The sequence below is a fragment of the Cavia porcellus genome, unplaced genomic scaffold (genome assembly GCF_034190915.1).
Source record: "Cavia porcellus strain 051 isolate PalLab524CR breed Dunkin Hartley unplaced genomic scaffold, mCavPor4.1 scaffold_4, whole genome shotgun sequence".
NCBI lineage: Eukaryota > Metazoa > Chordata > Mammalia > Rodentia > Caviidae > Cavia > Cavia porcellus.
In genome coordinates, this window is record NW_026947487.1 from 8518460 (window position 1) to 8537147 (window position 18688).

Sequence of the window (18688 nt, forward strand, 5' to 3'; positions counted from 1 at the left end):
CCAATGCAACAACGTGGTTTTCACAGTTTGTCCCGTGGAAGCAGGCATGGATAGAAATACGGACAGCATTGACCCCATGAGCAGTCTGATAGGAGTGGTAGGATTGCTGTGCAACAGTGAAAACAGGGAGGGGGATGGCAAGTTCTAGAGGGGAGTCATGCGGGCTGACTCAGCAGCGCTTGAGGGCTTCAAAAAATGAGTAAGACTAGGATCTGTGGAGAGACGTGGGGGGTCCTCCTGAAATGTGTGTTTGGAAGGGTAATCAGTGAAAGGTTGGGGGTGCAAAGGGTGGTGCTGATGAAACGAGGAGATACCTCAGTGGGCAGAATCCCTTTGCATCTAAATGTCAGGATAAAAAAAGAAGTTTGATCTTTCAGGCAGTGAGGAATTAAGGGAGCTGTCTCTGCTTAGAAGTGACAAAATGTGGTGGGTTAGGAAGATACTTTGCGCAGTGGAGGACAAGGTTGATTAAAAGTTCCATAAAATGTCATTGTTGACTGTGGTTGGTTGCAGCACTATTGACATTTTGGGCTGCATAATTTTTGTGACAGGGGTTACCCTGGGTCTTGTAAGATGCTTAGCCATATCCTTGGCCTCTGTCCACTTGATACCAGAGTAACTGTCACCTGTGATTGTGACAACCCAAAATACCTCCAGACATTGCCAAATGTCTTCTGGGAGAAGGGGCTCGGCAGGGCTGTCCCTAATTGATAATCATTGGTTAGGCTGGCAACAAGTTAAGATCTAGGCCTCAAAATATTGGCAAGTTTTGTTTTATTATTGCTCTTTGTTTTGGGGGTGCTGGTGGTTGAATCTGGACCTCTGCTATATACCACTGAGCCACACCCAGCCCCTGAACTATACACTCCTGGGTATTTTCTTTTCTTTTTTTTTTTTTTTTTGTCTTTTTCCTTTTTATCGGTACCAGGGATCAAACTCAACGACTGCCTGCTTGTAAGGCAGGCGCTTATGCCGCTGAGCTAAATCCCCAGCCCTACTCCTGGGTATTTTCTTAACATACTGTGTCAGCCTATTGGCTTTTAGAATTGCTGATAAAAGTAAAAATGGTTTCCATGCCATGGGAAATTCATCACTGATGCCAAAGAACTTAATGGCATAGGAAAAGAAGCTTTAGAAATAGATCATTCCACGTATTTCAAATCTCTAGGGAAAAATACAAAGCAACAGATAATGTGCTCAAGATTCATAAACAAGAAAGTGGCTGGTATCGGGACTGCTTTTCTTTTTTTTTTAAACGGTACCAGGGATTGAACTCACGACTGCCTGCTTGTAAGGCAGGTGCTTATACCACTGAGCTAAATTCCCAGCCCCAGGACTGCTTTTCTTACCCAGCCCCCAAATCATACCTTACTGAAGAGCTACATTGAGTAAGGAATGCCCAGGCAGACGTAAAGGCTACTAATCCGAGTTTTCCTAGGTTTACATTTATACTTCTAGATTTTTTTTTTTTAAATTTTGGTCTTTTTCATTTTTATCGGTACCAGGGATGGAACTCATGTCTGCCTGCTTGCAAGGCAGGCGCTTATGCCGCTGAGCTAAATCCCCAGCCCCTAGAATTTTTTTGGCAATGGATAAGAGTAGGTGGACTCTTGGCCTGTGAAGACACCTGGTTTCCCAAGTGCTGTTTCCCACCTGGTTTCTTTAAAGCAGGAATCGATGAAGGATGGCCTAGTGACTGGCTGCTTACTTTTATAAATAGTTTTATTGGAACACAGCCAGGCCCATTTGTGTACTGTATTGTCTCTTGATGCTCTTCCAAGGTAGAGTTGAGTAACTACCACAAAGACAAAAAAGCATAAAATATTTATTGTCTGGTCCTTCAGGGAAAACTGCCAATTCCTAGCCAAAAGAAAAATGCCCGGGTTGTATAAAATTGTGGATTCTTATTCTTATTCTGTTGTTAGGTGTTACAGTTTGTATCTGGAGGTCTCCCTAAAGTAATCATAGGCAGGACCTTTGGAGGGTGATTAGATTTTGGGGCTTTACAGCTGACTTGCTGTTAGAAGGTAGGGCCTGGCTGGAAGAGAGCAGTCACTTTGGGTGTGACCCTGAAGGGGTTATCTCCTTGTGTGGCTCCTCTTTTCTCTCTCCACTTCCTGTTGTCCATGCTGTGAGTAACTCTCCTCTACCCAGGCCCTCTGTCATGCTGTCTGCCTCGGAGTGACTGAGTACAGACTGAAACTTCCATACACTGTGAGCCTTTAAGTTGTGGGTGTCGGGTAATGTCCCAGCAATGAGGAAGTGACTAGGACAGTAGGGGTGACAGATTTTGTTTCTTTTTCTTCATTCAAATAACTGAGTGCTTACCATGGGTTAGGCACGAGGCTAAGTGCTTGGAATATATCAGGGAGTATGGCAAATCAAGATGTTTCTCTTCATGGTGTTTATTATATATACTAGAGTGATGTGAGGGAGGTTGGTAGCAAGCTAACTAAAGCAAGCTAATAACTAAATCATGTAGTATGTTAGAAAGGTGATAAATTCTAAGAGAAAATGGGGAAAGGTAGAAAAAGAAGAGCCAGATGTGGTAGCACATGCCTATTATCTCTTACTCAGGAGGCCAAGGCAGAAAGTGACAAGTTTGAGGCCAGCCTGCACAACTTAGCAAGAGCCTGTCTCAAAAGAGAATCAGGGGGAGGAGCAAAGATGGTGGATAAATAACAACTGGCTACAGAGGCTCCCTGAGATAGTCAACTTAGAATTCAACATAATACGGAGCGGGGAGCCTCAAACAGAGGGAGATGAATTCTCTCATCCCAATAAGAAATTAAGGCGATTTGCCGAGGTCCCACCGTGACTTGCTGAGGTCCCACCTTGACTTGCCAAGTCATTCAAGGTCCTGCTGCTTCAACATTGAGTTTGGAGGTTGGCAAGCAAAAAGGAGAGCTGAGTTGGCAGGGTGCCTACATTGACCTATGGTGAGTGACTGGGAGTGGAGCCATTCTATAAATAGGGGGGCTCTGGCAAATGACATTCTGGGACTGGGTAGAACTGGCAAGTACAAGGGGCAGCAGTGACTTTAGTAAGTTGTTCCCTTCCCGAATGGGATTGGTGGAGTGAGCTAGGTCTGGGTCATGTGACCTGGCTGAGACCCAATAGGTTACCCGAAATCAAATCCCTACAGTGGTGGCGCACACTAACCACACTAACACAGTGAAACGTCAGAAGTTTGACTGACAGTGCAGGCCACAGCAGCTTGACTGATCTGGAGGAGAGGGACCAGCATACGCTGTCCCTGTCTGCAAGTTACTAGCACACAGTAGTGTGAAGGGTCATCTAGCCAGTGCGCTTCAGAAGAATGTAACCAACAAAGAAAGAAAATGGGGCCTCCTGGAAGAAGCAAAAAAGATGGGAAGAGGAAGCAACAACAAAAAACTCCCCAGGCCCAACACTGAGAACATGGACCCAGGACAGGTAAATACAAAGGACAATGAGAACAACAAATATGCAATATCACACACAGCACCAAGGGACATAAAGAGATATATTTGGGACCTCATAGATGACTTCAAAAGTGAAATATTTAGCCAAACAAAGCAAGATATAAGAAGATTAATAAAAGAGATACTAAGCACCCCTCAAGCAGACACAGACGGAAGGGAGGAACTCAAAGGAGAATACCATTTGATGAAGAATATAAAAAAATATAGAATACATGAAGCAGATTCAAAGAGAATCACCAGGAAATTAAAAATTCTATGGAAAGATGGCACATCAGCTTGAAAGAAACTAAGGATAGATTATCCTAACTGGAGGACAATTTTGCAATGTGGGATTATGAAAGGGAGAACTTTTAAAAAATAACAAGGAAACAAGCAGTAACAATACAAAGGCTAGAAGATGACAAAAGGATCTATAACTTGAGAATAAAGAATGTGAATGAAGGGGCTGGGGATTTAGCTCAGTGGTATAAAGCGCCTGCCTTGCAAGCAGGCAGTCATGAGTTCGATCCCTGGTACCGATAAAAAGGAAAAAGACAAAAAAAAAAAAAAAAAAAGAAAAGAAAAGAAAAAGAAAAAAAAAGAATGTGAATGAAGAAGCAGGGGTACAAAGGAACTACAAAGGTTATTCACAGAAATAAATTAAGGAAAACTTCCCAAACATAGGAAAAGGAAATGATATTCTGATATATGAAGCATACAGAACTCCAGCCACCTACAACCAAAACAGAGCCACACCCAGGCATATAATAATCAAGATCCCAGAAATTCAATATAAGAACAGAATATTAAAAGCTGTTAGAGACAAGAAACAGATAACCTGTAGAGGAAGGCCATCAGAATAATGGCAGACTTCTTGACACAAACCATCAAGTCAAGAAGAGCCTGGGAAAAAAAAAAAAAAAAAAAAAAAGAAGAGCCTGGGAGCGAAATATTCCAAGCCCTGAAAGAAAATAACCTCTACCCCAGATTGATATACCCGGCTAAACTATCTCTAGAAATTAATGGAGAAACAAGATTTTTCCAAGACAAAGAGGAACTTGAGAAATTCGTAACCACCAATCCAGCTCTACAGAGAATACTGTAGGGCATGAGAGAGAGAGAGAGAGAGAGAGAGAGAGAGAGAGAGAGAGAGATACCAGGATTCAGGATTCCAGGAACAGTGGCAGAGAAGTCTCAATGAATGCAGCAGAAAACAGAATGCAGAAGATAAGCAGAGAACTAATGGCAAAAAAAGAGCATAACAGAAATGAGGCAGAGAAGGTTGTTTATAATCTCTAATATAGATGGCCTTGATACATTAAATTAAAAAAAAAGAACCACATGTGGAGTAGATCAGGAGGGAGAGTCCAAGATCTATTTATAGGAAATATAATTAACATGAAAAAGAGTACATGGACTGAAAATCAAATATGAGAAAATAATGCTCTATGTGACAAACAACCAGAGAGTAATAGGGGGCAACTAGACCAGTATTTCTGGATAGGTTGGAAAGACAGGCTTTAAAAGGTAAAAGAATGCAATTAGAGATCAAGTCCAGGAGAGAGAAGGTTCAGAACCACTTAAGTAAATAGCAGGTCCCCTCACCCCAATTTAAAAACTTCTTGGTCAGACCCAAAAATGCAGTGTATCCTGGGGAAGTGAAAAGGGAGGAAGAGTCTTAAAAAAGATGGCAGAAGATAGTTAATAGTGTACCAGGATTTAAAACCCACGTTACTTGCACCACTCTGCTTAGATTTTTTTTTTTGGATAGATTTATTCTGTCCCAGTTTGTCTACCTGCATTAGATTTGAGGGCACAGACAGCTATCCCAAAAACATCAGGATATAGCACAGTAATCATCTTTAATTTCCTATTATCTTAATCTGGAGCCTTGTATGACTTATACTGTCTTATCATGAATGATCTTAGTTAAATCTGGTTTGTTTGGTTGCTGTTTGGTATCAACAGATTTTATTCAAAACTGATATGCTTGATAGTATGAAGTCTGAGAGTATAGGCAACTACACTGAAGATGACAAGACTCTATGATACACATTCTGGTTTGATAACTGCCTGCTTTTGAAATTTTATACTATATTCAAAGTTGTGTTTTTATTAATACTGTTATGTACTGATATATTCAATTATACTATGTTATGGATTAAGAACTGGTGATCAACTTAACACCAGCTGGATTATATCAGTATTGCATTGAGTGAAGATGTTCCACCTGAGGAAAGTTGCCAGGATAAATGGGAGGAGAAGGGAATGTTGAAGGTTGAGGCGTTAAAGAGGCATTGTGGGTTCTCCTATGAGTTGCTGTCTGAGCTGTTGGTTCTCCTGAAGAAGCTTTGGTCTTTTACATCGAGCATTGCGCTTCCTGGCTCCGGAGGGGTAAGACATGTGCTGCTTGGTCTTCAGGATGACGTTGCTTCCTGGCACGTACCCGACTGTGCTTGTCGTTGGAGGAGCTCAGGGTCTCTGTGTTGCTGAGGACGGCTGTGGTGCCTTTCAGGATAGCCCTGGTCTTTGTTGTGAGTGTGACTTCTCGGCTATAGCGTAGAACCCTCATCCCACTAGCACAGCTCCTTCATCCTGATGGCACAGACTTTCTTGCTTCCACCGCTGACCCTCGGGTCTTCCCGGTATGGATCCGTAAAAGAGACTGGCGTGAGTCCTTCTTGTGGGCTCTGGACCTCCAGCTGGACTCGTGGAGGCATTGTCCTGAGCTCTGGGGTTTATCTGGACTCATGTGGGACATTGCTGTGGGGTTTAGGCTCTTGACTAAATAATCTATGTCTTTGGTGTTGCGGATAGATTTCCTGCATTTTCCTGTGTTAACTCCTGGTGACCATTATAAAAAAAATATTACAAAACTCCATGTCCTAATCCTAATTGTTCTCTGTGTACAACCCCTAACTACGACACATAGCCAATTCTATTGAAGATAACAAGAGACAACACAGGAACTATGGTAGAACTTTTTGTACAATGGTCTTATATGTCTTTTTTGTTTCATGTGTTTATAGGAATATGTTTTGTTTTGTCTTGCTTTGTTTTGTTTCTCCAATATAGAAATGATAGAAATACATGTTAGGACTCCTTCATGTGTAGATCTATAAGCGGTTTATGAGAACTGATCTTATGACATGTGATGAAATGAACAGATACTATGAAGAAAAAGAGACACTAAAGTACCCCGTGCTGATCCTGGAGTGTCATAGTGAGACACCCAGCAATAGTATTACTCTTTGTTTAGAGTGATATTAGCTGGTTTGGGTTTGTTCAATCTCAACATAATTGAAGATAAGGAAAACTGCATGTATGTTTAAATGTATAGGATTGACAACCATGTTACTAAGTTTTTGCTGGACAGTTGAACAGAACTGTTTGCAGTTTCGCTGTTTGAATTCCTGCTTTACATGTTTCATTTTTGTATCTTGAACTACTATTTGTAAAATGACAATATATAAACATCAACTAGTGATTTTTTACTGTTTATTTTTTTCTCTGAACGTATGTATTATTTCTACCTATTTTCTGTTTTGTTTAGTCTTTCTTTAAATAAAAATTAAAAAAAAAAAAGAATCAAAGGAGGTTAGGAAGTAGCCCACCTAGGATGTGCATAGTCCTGGGTTTGATCCCTAGTATTGTTAAAAAAAAGGGGGGTTGGCAATGCTGTTAGGGTATTGCCATTGGAAAAGAGCAGTCAGAGAGGATCTAACTGAGGAGCTGGTATTTAAGGAAAGAAGTGAAAGAATAAGCTTTATGGAAGCAGGGAGTAAGAATAGCATGTACGCAGGGTCTGAGGCAGGAAAGGGCCCAGCTTGCTTGTCCCCAGCGAAGTAGCAGGTATAGCTGGAAGAGAGAACAAGAGGGGCTGGGCGGGGGGAAAAGCTGGAAGAACATGGGAGGTGACTATAAGAATTTTGGATGGGTTGGGTGTGATGGTGCACGCCTGTAACCCCATCACTGGGGAGGCTAAAGCAGGAGGATTGTTTTGAGTACAAGGCCAGCCTGGGTTACATAGTGAGTTCAAGGTCTGTCTGAATTACATAGTGAGACTCTGTCTCAAAAAGACAAAGAGAAAGAAAGAAAAAGGCAAAAAGAACAAAAGAACTTTGGATAAAGTATAATGATCTTTTATTATATATACTTAAAAGGATCATCCTTGGCTGCTAGGGTGGGAAAGGTATTTTGGTTAGGTTTTTGTAGTGATCCAAGCAAGTGATGGCAGTGGTGGTTCTAACTAGGACGACAGAAGTAGAAATGGGGGAAATGGGCAGGCTGTGGGCCTATTCTGAAGGCAGAAGCAGCAGGGTCACTGCTGAGCTGGAGATAGGGTACTACAGGAAAAGAGTCTTAAGGAGGACTTCATAATTTTTGACTTGGCAGGATGGACATGGAGAAAGCCATGAGTGAGACCTTTGGAAACTGTGGGGTGGAAGATCAGAAATGCAGAATTGGACATGGCAAGTTTGAGATGAGCTTCTGATAACTGGAGGGGGTTGTCAGGTGGACATCTCTATCTCTGTCTGGGAGATAAGAGATTTGAGAGTTATGGTGTTTATGAGCATGACCCTGGATGAGGTCATCCAGGGAGTTAATGTTGGTGGACAGAGAGGCTGGAGGACTGGGCCCTGAGGAGCACTGTCAACTCGAGATCGGGGAGAAAAGCAAGAACTAGCAATGGAAATCGAGCGCCTGATAAGGAAGGAGGAAACTAGAAAGTTTGATGTCCTGGAAACCAACAAATTTACATCAGGGCAGAGACCATGATGGACACTGCTAAGCAACCAGTGTTACTGTGGTTCAGCCAACACTTTTTACCATTTGAATGTAACCCAGAACTTTCCAAACTGAAAAACTTCAAATAATTTTATGTTTTTGGGTCATTCTTTCAACACAAAAATGACCTGAGACCTAACTCCAATCACTGTGTAAGGGTCTGAGAATTCCAGGATTGCTTCAGTGTCTCCTGGGTCAAACTCTGTCCAATGTCCTGTGTGGCCACCATCTCTTGTGCCTTGGTCATTTCTTTTATGGTTCATCATGTGCTGCTCCTCACTCTGCATTCTTCCAAGGGACCCACTGCCAGGACAGGTCTGGGTATCTCCAAACTGTGAGGTTTAGAGTTAAGACTACACTATGGAGCCAGAAACTTCAAATTCGACTCATACACATCTGATGATAGTATTTAATAGCTTTTTTTTTTGTTTGTTTGGTTTTTTTCTTTGTTTAGAGAGGGTCTCAGTATGTAGCCCGAGCTCATGGCAATTTTCCTGCCTCAGCCTCCTGCATGCAGGAATTACAGATGTGCTCTATGATGGCAAGATTTAGTATTTTTAATTATAGCAGGAATCTCAGTAGCCATGCCTTTTAGTAGGGCCCTAACTCCTAGTTCTCTCACTAATCTCCCCTCCTGTTTTCTAGGTCTCATTGTCTTTCACTAGGCCAACCAATGAAAATCCAAATTTCTTTAGTTGGCATAATTAGTCTCTTGGCCTGCATGGACTAACTAATATCTTTTCTTGACCACAGAGATCGAGGTGTTTGTTCCAACAAACCAACAAGCTCTCTAGAAAAATATCTTCATGGTGGTGCATGTCTAGAATTCCAGAGCTCTAGGAAATTGAGGCAGGAAGATTGTAAGTTTGAGTACAGCCTGGGGAACTCAAATTTAGCAAGACCTTGTCTCAGAATGTTTCTTAAAAAGAGGGAACAGAGGATGTATTTCAGAGCAAAGGCCCTGTGTTTAGGCCCCTGTACTAAAAAAAGGAAATGAAAACATGTTATGAGACATTTTTTAGAAATTAGGAAAGCTACATTCATTTTTTTTTTTTTTTTTGTCTTTTTCCTTTTTATCAGTACCGGGGATCGAACTCATGACTGCCTGCTTACAAGGCAGGTGCTTATGCTGCTGAGCTAAATCTCCAGCCCCGCTATTTTGGTTTTAATAGCAATCTTTCTTTTCTGTTAAAATAGAAAAACATAATATTAACAACCAAGATGTAAGTTTAAGGCCAGCCTAAACTACATAGCAAGAGCCTGTATCAAAAAATAAACAGACAAATAAACATAAAATCAAAATGCAGTACAGCCTGCTGGATAAGAGTGAAAGTTCTGGAATGAGGGTACCTACAATTTTTTTTTTTTTTTTTTTGGTACTAGGGATCGAATTCAAGAACTTGCACTTGCCAGACTGGTGTTTGTGCCACTGAGTTAGCTCTCAGCCTGAGTGTAACTACATTTAAACCTATTCAGTTTACTTAACTGCAGTGACTCTAAGCCTCAATTTCTTCATCTTTAAACCAGGTATAAGAACAGCATCCCTGAGCTGAAAATCTAAAATCCAAAGTGCTCCAAAATCTTTTTGTGCACCAACATGATGCCACAAGTGATGAATTCCACTGACCTCATGTGAAGAATTGCAGTCAAAATGCTGGTGCACTAAAAATATTGTATGAAGTTACCAAAAAAAATTATCCTCAGGCTACTTTTAGAAGAAACATTTATGTATGAAACATAAACGTGGAATCTTGTTTAGACATGGGCCTCATCATCATATTTCATCATGTGTACATAAAAACTCCAAAATCTGAAAAACAAACAAACAGAAAAACCAAATTGGAAGCTCTTCTGGTCCCGTGCATTTTGGCTAAGATACACATGCTTATAGTGATTATTTTTTTTTTGTTTTGAGACAGGTTCTTGCTATGCAGTTCAGGCTGGCCTTGAACTCACTGTTTGGCACAGGCTGGCCTCAAACTCATGGCAATGCTGCCTTAGCCTCCAAAGTATTGGCATTATAGGTCTGTGCTGCCATTCACAGCTCCCATGATGATTATTAAATGAGAAAATTTATGTCAGATCCTTAAAATTCCCTGGTGTACAGAAAGAGCTCAATAAATGCCAGTTATTTTCTGTTAAACTTCATAAAATAAATGTAAACAAATATTAAAAAACTCAGTGTTGGTAGGGCTATACAAAACTTGACAATTTTTTTGAGACAGGGTCTCACTATGAAATTCAAGCTGGCTTTGAACTTGCAATGATCCTGCTGCCTCAGCCTCCCAAGTGCTGGCATTATAGGCATGTGCCTCTACACCTAGCTATGTTATACAATGGTAATGGTACTATATTTACTGATTTTTAAAGATAATTCTCTGGCTATTTATATCAAGGGACATAAATTGTTCGTGTGCATTGACATCCTGTTAAATTGATGCAGAGTCATTGTATTTATTTACGAGGTCCTGCTTTGATGTCTTTATCCCACTTTTGTATTCCTCAAGGAGAAAATTTGAAATAAAAATGTTATTTATGACAAGGGTTTGCAGCACAACCTCAAATCAGAACTACCCAAAAAGCGCAACAATGAGGACATGGCTAAGCAAGTCGCAATCTTATCTTTCTTATTTTGGAGCCATGTCCTCATGTTTGCCAAGCAGGCACTTATGCCACTGAGCTAAACCCCCGGCCCTGCAAACTTATCTTGATGTAACCCCATGTTATCTCTAGGACAGTGCTCATGCATGGAGCACAGCCAGGTCAAATGTGAAAATCCCAAAGGAATCAGCAGATCTGCTGAAGAGACGCCCATGGCTAGACTTAAATGCTTAGTGAATTCCTTGTTTTCTGTCAGCTCCCTTAAGTTCATTAGCCCTTTCCGCTGTAGCTTGCTCTTATGCTAGCATGAAGTCACACTGATTAAACATGCCATTTTAACTTCTGCAGCTATGCCATGAGAGGATGATGGGCTGTTTTTTGTTGATGAATAACATATCATATATATAACTAGGCATGTATAATGTTTTTGTGTGTGTTTTGAGACAGGGTCTCACTATACGGTGTGGTTGGCCTTGAACTATGTAACTCAGGCAGGCCTAGAACTTGTGGTGATTCTCCTGTCTCAGCCTCCTAAATGCTGGTATTATAAGGGTGTGCCATCATGAGTGGCCAATAAATAGCTTCTATATTTTCATTTACCCATTTGGCAATAGTCTATGGGCTGGACACTGGGTAAAGCAGCAGGGATTCAATAGTGAAGATGTCAGACCTGCTCCCTGGCTTCTTCCCCTGGCTCTCACAGTGCAGTGAGAGATGTAATCCCAAAACTGCATGTGGTTTGGACACACTGAGAGGACTCTCACTTCCAGAGGATTAACAAGGAGAATGAGCTGGCCTGATGCATTGGGGAAGTGTTTTCTGAGAAGAGATTACACAGGAGTTTCTCTGTTGAGGAATGTGGGAAAGGATAGAGGAGGAGAGACAACATTTTGGAATGTTTAAGGCTTTACTGAAATAGAAGGCATGATGGGTATGGTGGTACATGCCTGTAATTCCAGCACTCGGTAGACTGAGGCAGGAGGATCACTGGGGCTAGGGATGGAACTGAATAGTTGAGTGCTTGCCTGCCATGCACAAGGCTCTGGTTGCCATCCCAGCAGTGGAAACAAAGCAAAATGAGACAAAGACAGAACACAGCAAAAATGTGTGCAGCCAAGAGGTCTAGGCGGTTGATGGACAAAAAGTCTGGCTAGAACTGGTTGGGGAAGTGGTCCCGGGCCACACTGAGGGAGGGGTGGAGGTGAATGAAGCTTTGAGATTCACTGGGTTTGAGAAGCTGATGAAATATCAGGGTGATAGTGTTCAGTAGGCGAGGTTGTGGGTGGATAGGTTAAAGTCTGGAGAGTTCAGGAGAGTAGTGTGGGTCCAATGTATTGTACCCTAAATCTACCATTGACTATAGTAATGCGTGTGAGAGCCTAAGACTGGCATACAGAGTAGGCCAAGGAAAAAGGAACAAAGCCCAGAGAACTTACATAAGACTAAGAAGAAACTGGCAAATGAGTGTGATCAGAAGAGCGGGAAAGTAGTATATCACAACAGTTAAAGTTTTTGTTTTGTTTTGATTTTTGAGATAGGGTCTTGCTATGTGGTCAGGCTGGTTCTGAACTCACTACGTAGCCCAGGCTGGCCTTGAACTTGCAGGCAGTCCTCTTGCCTCTGCCTGAGTGCTGGGAGGAAGAATGGTTTTAAAAGGAAGGATGAATGTAGCTAAGAAGCCTGATAACAGACTAGTGACTTTTTAGTGAAGGGATGAAGTCAGAATCTACATGAAAAGGGGTTGAGAAGTGGGATGTGGGGAAAGGGCGTGGGGAGGGAGATGAGGAATCCTAAGGCTGGTTGGGAAGAGTCCAAGTAGAAGCTCAGTGTTTACCTGGGAGATGGGTGGTGGGGTGGTAGGGTGTGGGGGTGGGGGTAGTGCTTTTATTTCCTTTGAAAGACGGGGATAGTTTCACACAATGAGCCACTGGTGGACAGGTGCCAGCTGAGGTCGGTGGTGTGTGTGTGTGTGTAAAAGAACTGTTCCCACCAGGCTTCTGGGCAGATGCAGGGATCCGCATCAGTGCCTGGACCACCCTAGCAGGAGTGAGGGCTTTCAGATCTGGCTTAGTGAAACCTAAAGGAGTTAATTTTTGGTAGCCTCTATTTCTGTCTGAAGCACATGGCTACAGTTACAGAGCAAGGGTTTTAGGGTTTTTCCAAGTGTGAACTACACGCAGGGTGATTGGTTTTGGTATACAGTGAACAAGAGGGGAGTGGTGGTGGTAAGGGACGATGCCCTTATTAACTTTTAAAAACTTTTTTTTTTGGCCTTTTTTGAGATAGGGTCTTGCTATGCAGTTTAGGCTGCCTTGAATTGCCTATGTAGCCCAGGTAGGCCTTAAATCTGAAGTGATCCTCCTGCCCCAGCCTCTTGAATACTGGGATTACAGATGTGCCACCACACCTGGTTTTATGCCCTTATTTTGTCTTTTAACACAAACTGCAGGATCTCATATTTTTTCAGAGTAATAAAAATTTCCCCTACTGCAGGCAATGAAGATAGTTACCGCCTCCCTTAACTTCTGACAGTCAGTTTTTTCCTACATGAGAACCTTTAAGTGCATTTGGCACTTTGTTTTTTCCCTTAGTGGAATTTTAGCCTCATGTTGGAACTCAGTGATGGATTTTTCCACTGTTGTGCACAGCACTGTATCTTTACTTAGTTCCAAGTTTTTGATATAATTCCTAAGGCCTTTTCTTTTCTAAATGAGATTCTCCAGACTCTGCTTTTGTTTTACTTTCCATCTTTCATGTACAAAGAATATGAAAGGTGACTAGGCTGCTGTAAGGAGCTTATCCACGTATGAACTGATGTTTAAAACCAAGTCAATTATTATACAGGTTCTGCTGCCTGGCAGTGGGAGACAATGTCTCATTACTGTATATATATGAAACATACTACAATATATTTCACATATCGGAATACATGAAATTTAAAAAGTGAGGAAAGGGGGCTGGGATTTAGCTCAGCCAGCATAAGCGCCTGCCTTCTAAGTGCTTGGTCTTGAGTTTAACCCCCAATATCAATTAAAAAAAAAAAAGAAAGTGAGAAAAGAATACATTTAAGACGATCAAGCAAGGAGTTCTTGCCATCAGTTTGGGGGAGGAAAAAGGAATAGGTAGAAAGAGTATGAGAAGAGCAGGTGACTGAGCTTCTCTCAGTTTGTTTCTGAATTATAAACTAGGGCTAATAATACCTGGAAAACATGAGAAGTAAAACTATATATACATACTATATAACACATTATAATAATTAAATGTTTTCAATGTATAAAGTACTTTACATATATAGTAATATAAGAGTAATAAACCGGATCTCTGTGTCAATGATTCCTGGATCTTTTTGTTTTTGGGACAGGGTCTCGCTATGTAGTTGAGGCTGGCTTTGAACTCGGTGATCCTATGTCAGCCTCCTGCGTGCTGGGATTACAGGCATATGCTACCATACTTGGTTCCCTGCATAGTATACATAATATAAAGCTAGTTGTGCCTATTATCATCCTTCCATAATCTGCTCTTATGTATCTAAATATTTATCAGGCAGCTTTTACACAGCTGTCTAGCTGCATGGCAGCATAAAACTAAATTCAAATTTGCTGTTAGTTTTAAAATGGAGCTGAATGGAGGAGCAGCAGAGAAAGGAGCTTACTGAAGGGTCTGTCATATGGTTTACATGTGACATTTACTTTTCTAGTGCCTTAAACACTCTTCATTTTTTAGATAAAAGACAGGCCTACTGGAAGATGACTAAATAGACTCTCTTCATTCTTCAGATGTGGCTCTGAATCTCCAACTTGCCTGAGGATGTGAGTTTATAAATGACAGAACTTGGATTTGATTAAAACATTCATTGGTTTTTCTAACACCACAGGATGCAAATTTCTGTAATTATTTTTTCCTGTTCTATTTTAAGTGATGAAAGAAAAAAATTCATTTTCAGTATAATAACATGTGACTGAGAAATTCTATTTTGCCATCTCAATGGAATGCTTATTATTAAAACATATGGTTGATATGGATATAGTGCCGGGTGTTGTAGTGCATGCCTGTAATCCCAGCACTTGGGAGGTGAAGACTGGAGGATCATAAATTTGAGACCGGCCTGGGTAATTTAGTGAGTTCCTGTCTCAAAACTAACCAACCAACCAATCAACCATCAAATAAAAAATGGGCTGGAGGCCTGGGGATGTAGCTCAGTGTAAAGGCCCTGGGTTTAATTCTCAACATGGAAAAGGGAAAAAAAAAAAGGCTATAATAAAAAATACAACCCATTTGTAATTCTTAAATTGTCCCAATCCAGTTAGGACCAGTGCTTATAAACTTCAGCAGATAACTAATCAAAGGGTGGAAACATTTGTGGCTTAGAATAATAAAAACTCACGATACTTACATATAATACCACCATCTACAGCTGGGTTAACACATGGTGACCTTTCTCAGTTTCATATTGACCCCAATGGACAAATGTGAAAATACTTCTGGGACACTGCAACAGGCATTGCTGGAAAGCAGAGTGGTTCCATTTGAAAATTGCTTAACTCAGTTTTGAGTAAGTTGCTTTCATTTTGAATATTTAGGAGCTGAATTTTGCATAGCTATAATCTTGGCTCTAAAGAAAAAAGGAAGCATAATTTTAGAGAAAGATCTTTTTCCAATTTTGCATAACAATAAAACTGTATAGGGGCTGGGGATTTAGCTCAGTGGCATAAGCGCCTGCCTTGTAAGCCTTGTAAGCAGTGGTGAGTTTGATCCCTGGTACTGATAAAAAAAACAAAACAAAACAAAAAAAACCTATATGGTCCCCTAGATGTACAATATGTGGGTTATTATAGTATCTATTGAAAAAATACAAGCCAACTTTTCAATTCTCCTATTGTTCACAAATTATTATGTATTCTCTAGAATACTAATGGGGGCATAGTCTGTCTAATCATGCTATGTATTTGGAAAAAGGAGATCAAAGGTTTTTTAAAAAAAGATTTTGTTAAGTAATTTATTTGTGGGACGAATCTTAGGGATTTAGGAAAGATTGCTCTCATATGTATTAACTCTCAAATGGGACAGACTTTCACAGTTAAGTACACATAGTTTGTATTATCAGAAAGATACCCTTCTTCAGAGAATCTGACTCTTTCATAGTCTAGAACAGCAGCCTATGTCAACAGTCACAGAAATGCTATTGCTTTATCTTTATCCACACAGTGGCCTTCCATCAACCTGTGACACTCCTCTTGGTGTTCCTTCCTTCTGTACCTCTCTGGATGAAACTCCCCTCCCCTTTAATCTAAAACATACTTAAATGGTTACTTTTTCTGAAGCTTTCACTTTGACTTTTAATATCAACTCATTCTGTAACCTGTACTTATTTACACTTGCTGTTTCCCTCTTTCTGGCTAGAAGGAACTGAGTTGGTGCCTCTGTGGTCACTGGGGGTGAGATTATTTTGGGCCTACGGCTGGGGCTAGCGAGATGCTGGGAAGGGAGCTAAAACCAGGGTCACAGCTGAAGCTAATCTTTGATTCTCAGATCTCATATACATTGAAGTCTAATTCTTATTTTGAACAGAATTCATGTGGATACTCAATTTATTCTCTAATTATTTAAAATAACGGAGAAACACACCTGCAGTTTCAGAGGGGTAGTTTCTTTTTACTCTTGGTTCCACATTTTAAAAATTACATAGTCTACATTTTGAATTAAGTGAAAGGGTTGAGAAAGGTCACTTTTCTTTATGTTAAAAAAATATGCATGGCAAATAGGCAAGGCAAAGAAGAGCTGTTATTAATCTACAGTTGCAATCTGACCCACTCAATGAGCAAGGAACTCCACTGAGGCCATTTACTTTAATGAAGTTACTCAAGATTTCCTGCTTCTCAAGCATCCCAGGTATCAGATGCAGGGAGGTGGGCTAATGTCAGCTTTCTCAGCTATCTGCAAAGATTCTGCCCTTAGAAGTGAATGACCGGTTCTTATAAAATTTAGGTTCTTTTGTTTTTTTAGAGACAAGGTTTCACCATGTAGCCTTGAAATTGTGCGATCCTCCTGCTTCTGCTTCTCAAGTGCTGGGATTATAGGAATGCACCATTATGCCCGGCTATCTATCTATTTATTTTTGTCTTTTTCATTTTTATTGGTACCAGGGATCGAATTCACGACTGCCTGCTTCCAAGGCAGGTGCTTATGCCGCTGAGCTAAATCCCCAGCCCCAATGCCCAGCTATTTAGGTTTTAATGAAGTTAGGCCTTAATCTGCTCCCAGCTGTTTAATTATGTAGGCCATGCAACATGTTTTTGGTTCTCCTATAGTTTTCTTCCTTGTATTCTTCTAGATTGCATGTAGTCTTTGTTTTAGAGATCACTGCTTTTTCTTTAGAATAAGTCAATGTGGAAAAGGGAGACTAAAGCCAATGAACCTTATACCAGAGACTTACTTGAAGTGCATATGTAATAAATGTTAAAGTAAATTTAAGGTTTTGGTGCAGAACTCGAACATATTTTCACAGAATGTGGTGCTCTCAGGTCAGGGTTAAAGGAAACTTTCCATAGGGCCAATGAAGAGGATGAGATCCTTTAAGAAAAACAGGGAGCTTTTCTTCACCAGGCATCTTCCCTCAGGCACTGAGACTGCAGCCATCCAATCAATGCGGAAGGGCAGAAACAAAAGCTTCCAGACTCACAAATGTTCTTCAGTAGCTAGTTCTTAGCAAGCCTGGCAATGAGATTTTTCCATTCTGCTCGCTTCTTCGTGATGTATGTGGGGGTGAGCAGCTGCAGCAGGGAGTCCGGCTGTTGCCTAAAGAAGTTCTCACACAAGGCCTCAGTGTTACAGATCACGTACATCCCACAGTCATAGCTGTTTTGTTGAGCAGGGGCTTTTTCCTCTACAAAGACCAGTTTGTCTCCTTTTCTACCTAAAAAGGTCTCTAGTTTCTCTGCTACCTGCTTTGCATGGATAGAGTTGCTTTTGCTATGGGAATCATAATGAAAAAAGCTATTTTTATCCTGTAGATAAACCAACAAACTCCAATGGGTTCCACCAGCTGCCTCGTTGGAGTTATCATTGATGGCTAAAAATACAACTCTCTTGTGGGGAAGCTCCAAGGGTTCAAGGAACATGGCAATTTCTGCTGGGCTATTAATACACTTGATGAACTGGGTGACTTCGGGGCTGATGAAGCAGACGTGGTCAGAGTAGTCACGAAACTGACTGTTGCTGAAATACTCAAAGGCAAATCCAATGACATGGTCATTGAGCCAGTTTGGTGGGTCCAGCAATGAGACATCTGATTGCCGCAGTAGACTATCCATGTAACTCAGGACTATGGGGTCCATCTTGTACAGACTGGGGCTGCTCAGAAGTCCCTGAAGCTGGAAAGACAGAAGACAGAATCTACTACTGAACTCCTCAAACATCAGGCTGTAAAATGTTAGCTATTCACACAAGCTTGTAGTAAAGCCGAAATATATTTGTAGTTTAGCAACACTACATACCTCGCTGTGACTAAACATGCAAGAAACTAGCATAGATTCTTTACATGAACAATTATTTGCAATGAAAACTTTGAGTATTTTCTATGCACACACTAAATATGAAATTTTAATTTTCTATTTAAATGCAGAGATAAAATCATAGCTAGTGTTTTACCAAGTACCATAACAGGAACCATATGCTAGCTTTTTAATGAATATGCATAACAACAGTGAATTATTTTTATGTTAAAGATGAATTTAAAGGATATGAAGAAAAAAGTTACTAATCACCAAGGGAAATGGTTTCCATTTTAAGACTAATTTTCGAGATTTGCTTCCTTCTTCCATAATGGAAAGTGACAGTGATTTAGAACTGTAGTTAAA

At 40.8% G+C, this 18688-nt stretch overlaps 3 protein-coding genes across 7 annotated transcripts in view; 2 read left to right on the top strand and 1 right to left on the bottom strand.

Annotated features, from left to right (window-relative positions):
- The window catches only part of Gramd2a (GRAM domain containing 2A), a 64843-nt gene that overhangs the window by 31112 nt on the left and 15043 nt on the right, over positions 1-18688 (top strand). The window lies entirely within an intron of this gene.
- The window catches only part of Myo9a (myosin IXA), a 351801-nt gene that overhangs the window by 1108 nt on the left and 332005 nt on the right, over positions 1-18688 (top strand). The gene's annotated exons all lie outside the window — the stretch shown is intronic.
- The window catches only part of Senp8 (SUMO peptidase family member, NEDD8 specific), a 35456-nt gene continuing 18577 nt past the window's right edge, over positions 1810-18688 (bottom strand). Inside the window, exons 2-4 of one of the 2 annotated variants that reach the window (XR_010046726.1) lie at positions 17266-18202; positions 15226-15444; positions 1810-10041 (exon numbers count right to left, since the gene is read on the bottom strand). Coding sequence is in view for 1 of the 2 variants with exons in the window: in XM_003477575.5 (XP_003477623.2) it covers positions 17528-18166 (639 nt within the window). In the remaining variant the exon portion in view is untranslated. Of the gene's footprint in view, positions 10042-15225; positions 15445-16463; positions 18203-18688 lie in introns of those variants that run through there. The other variant, XM_003477575.5, reaches the window with a different exon arrangement.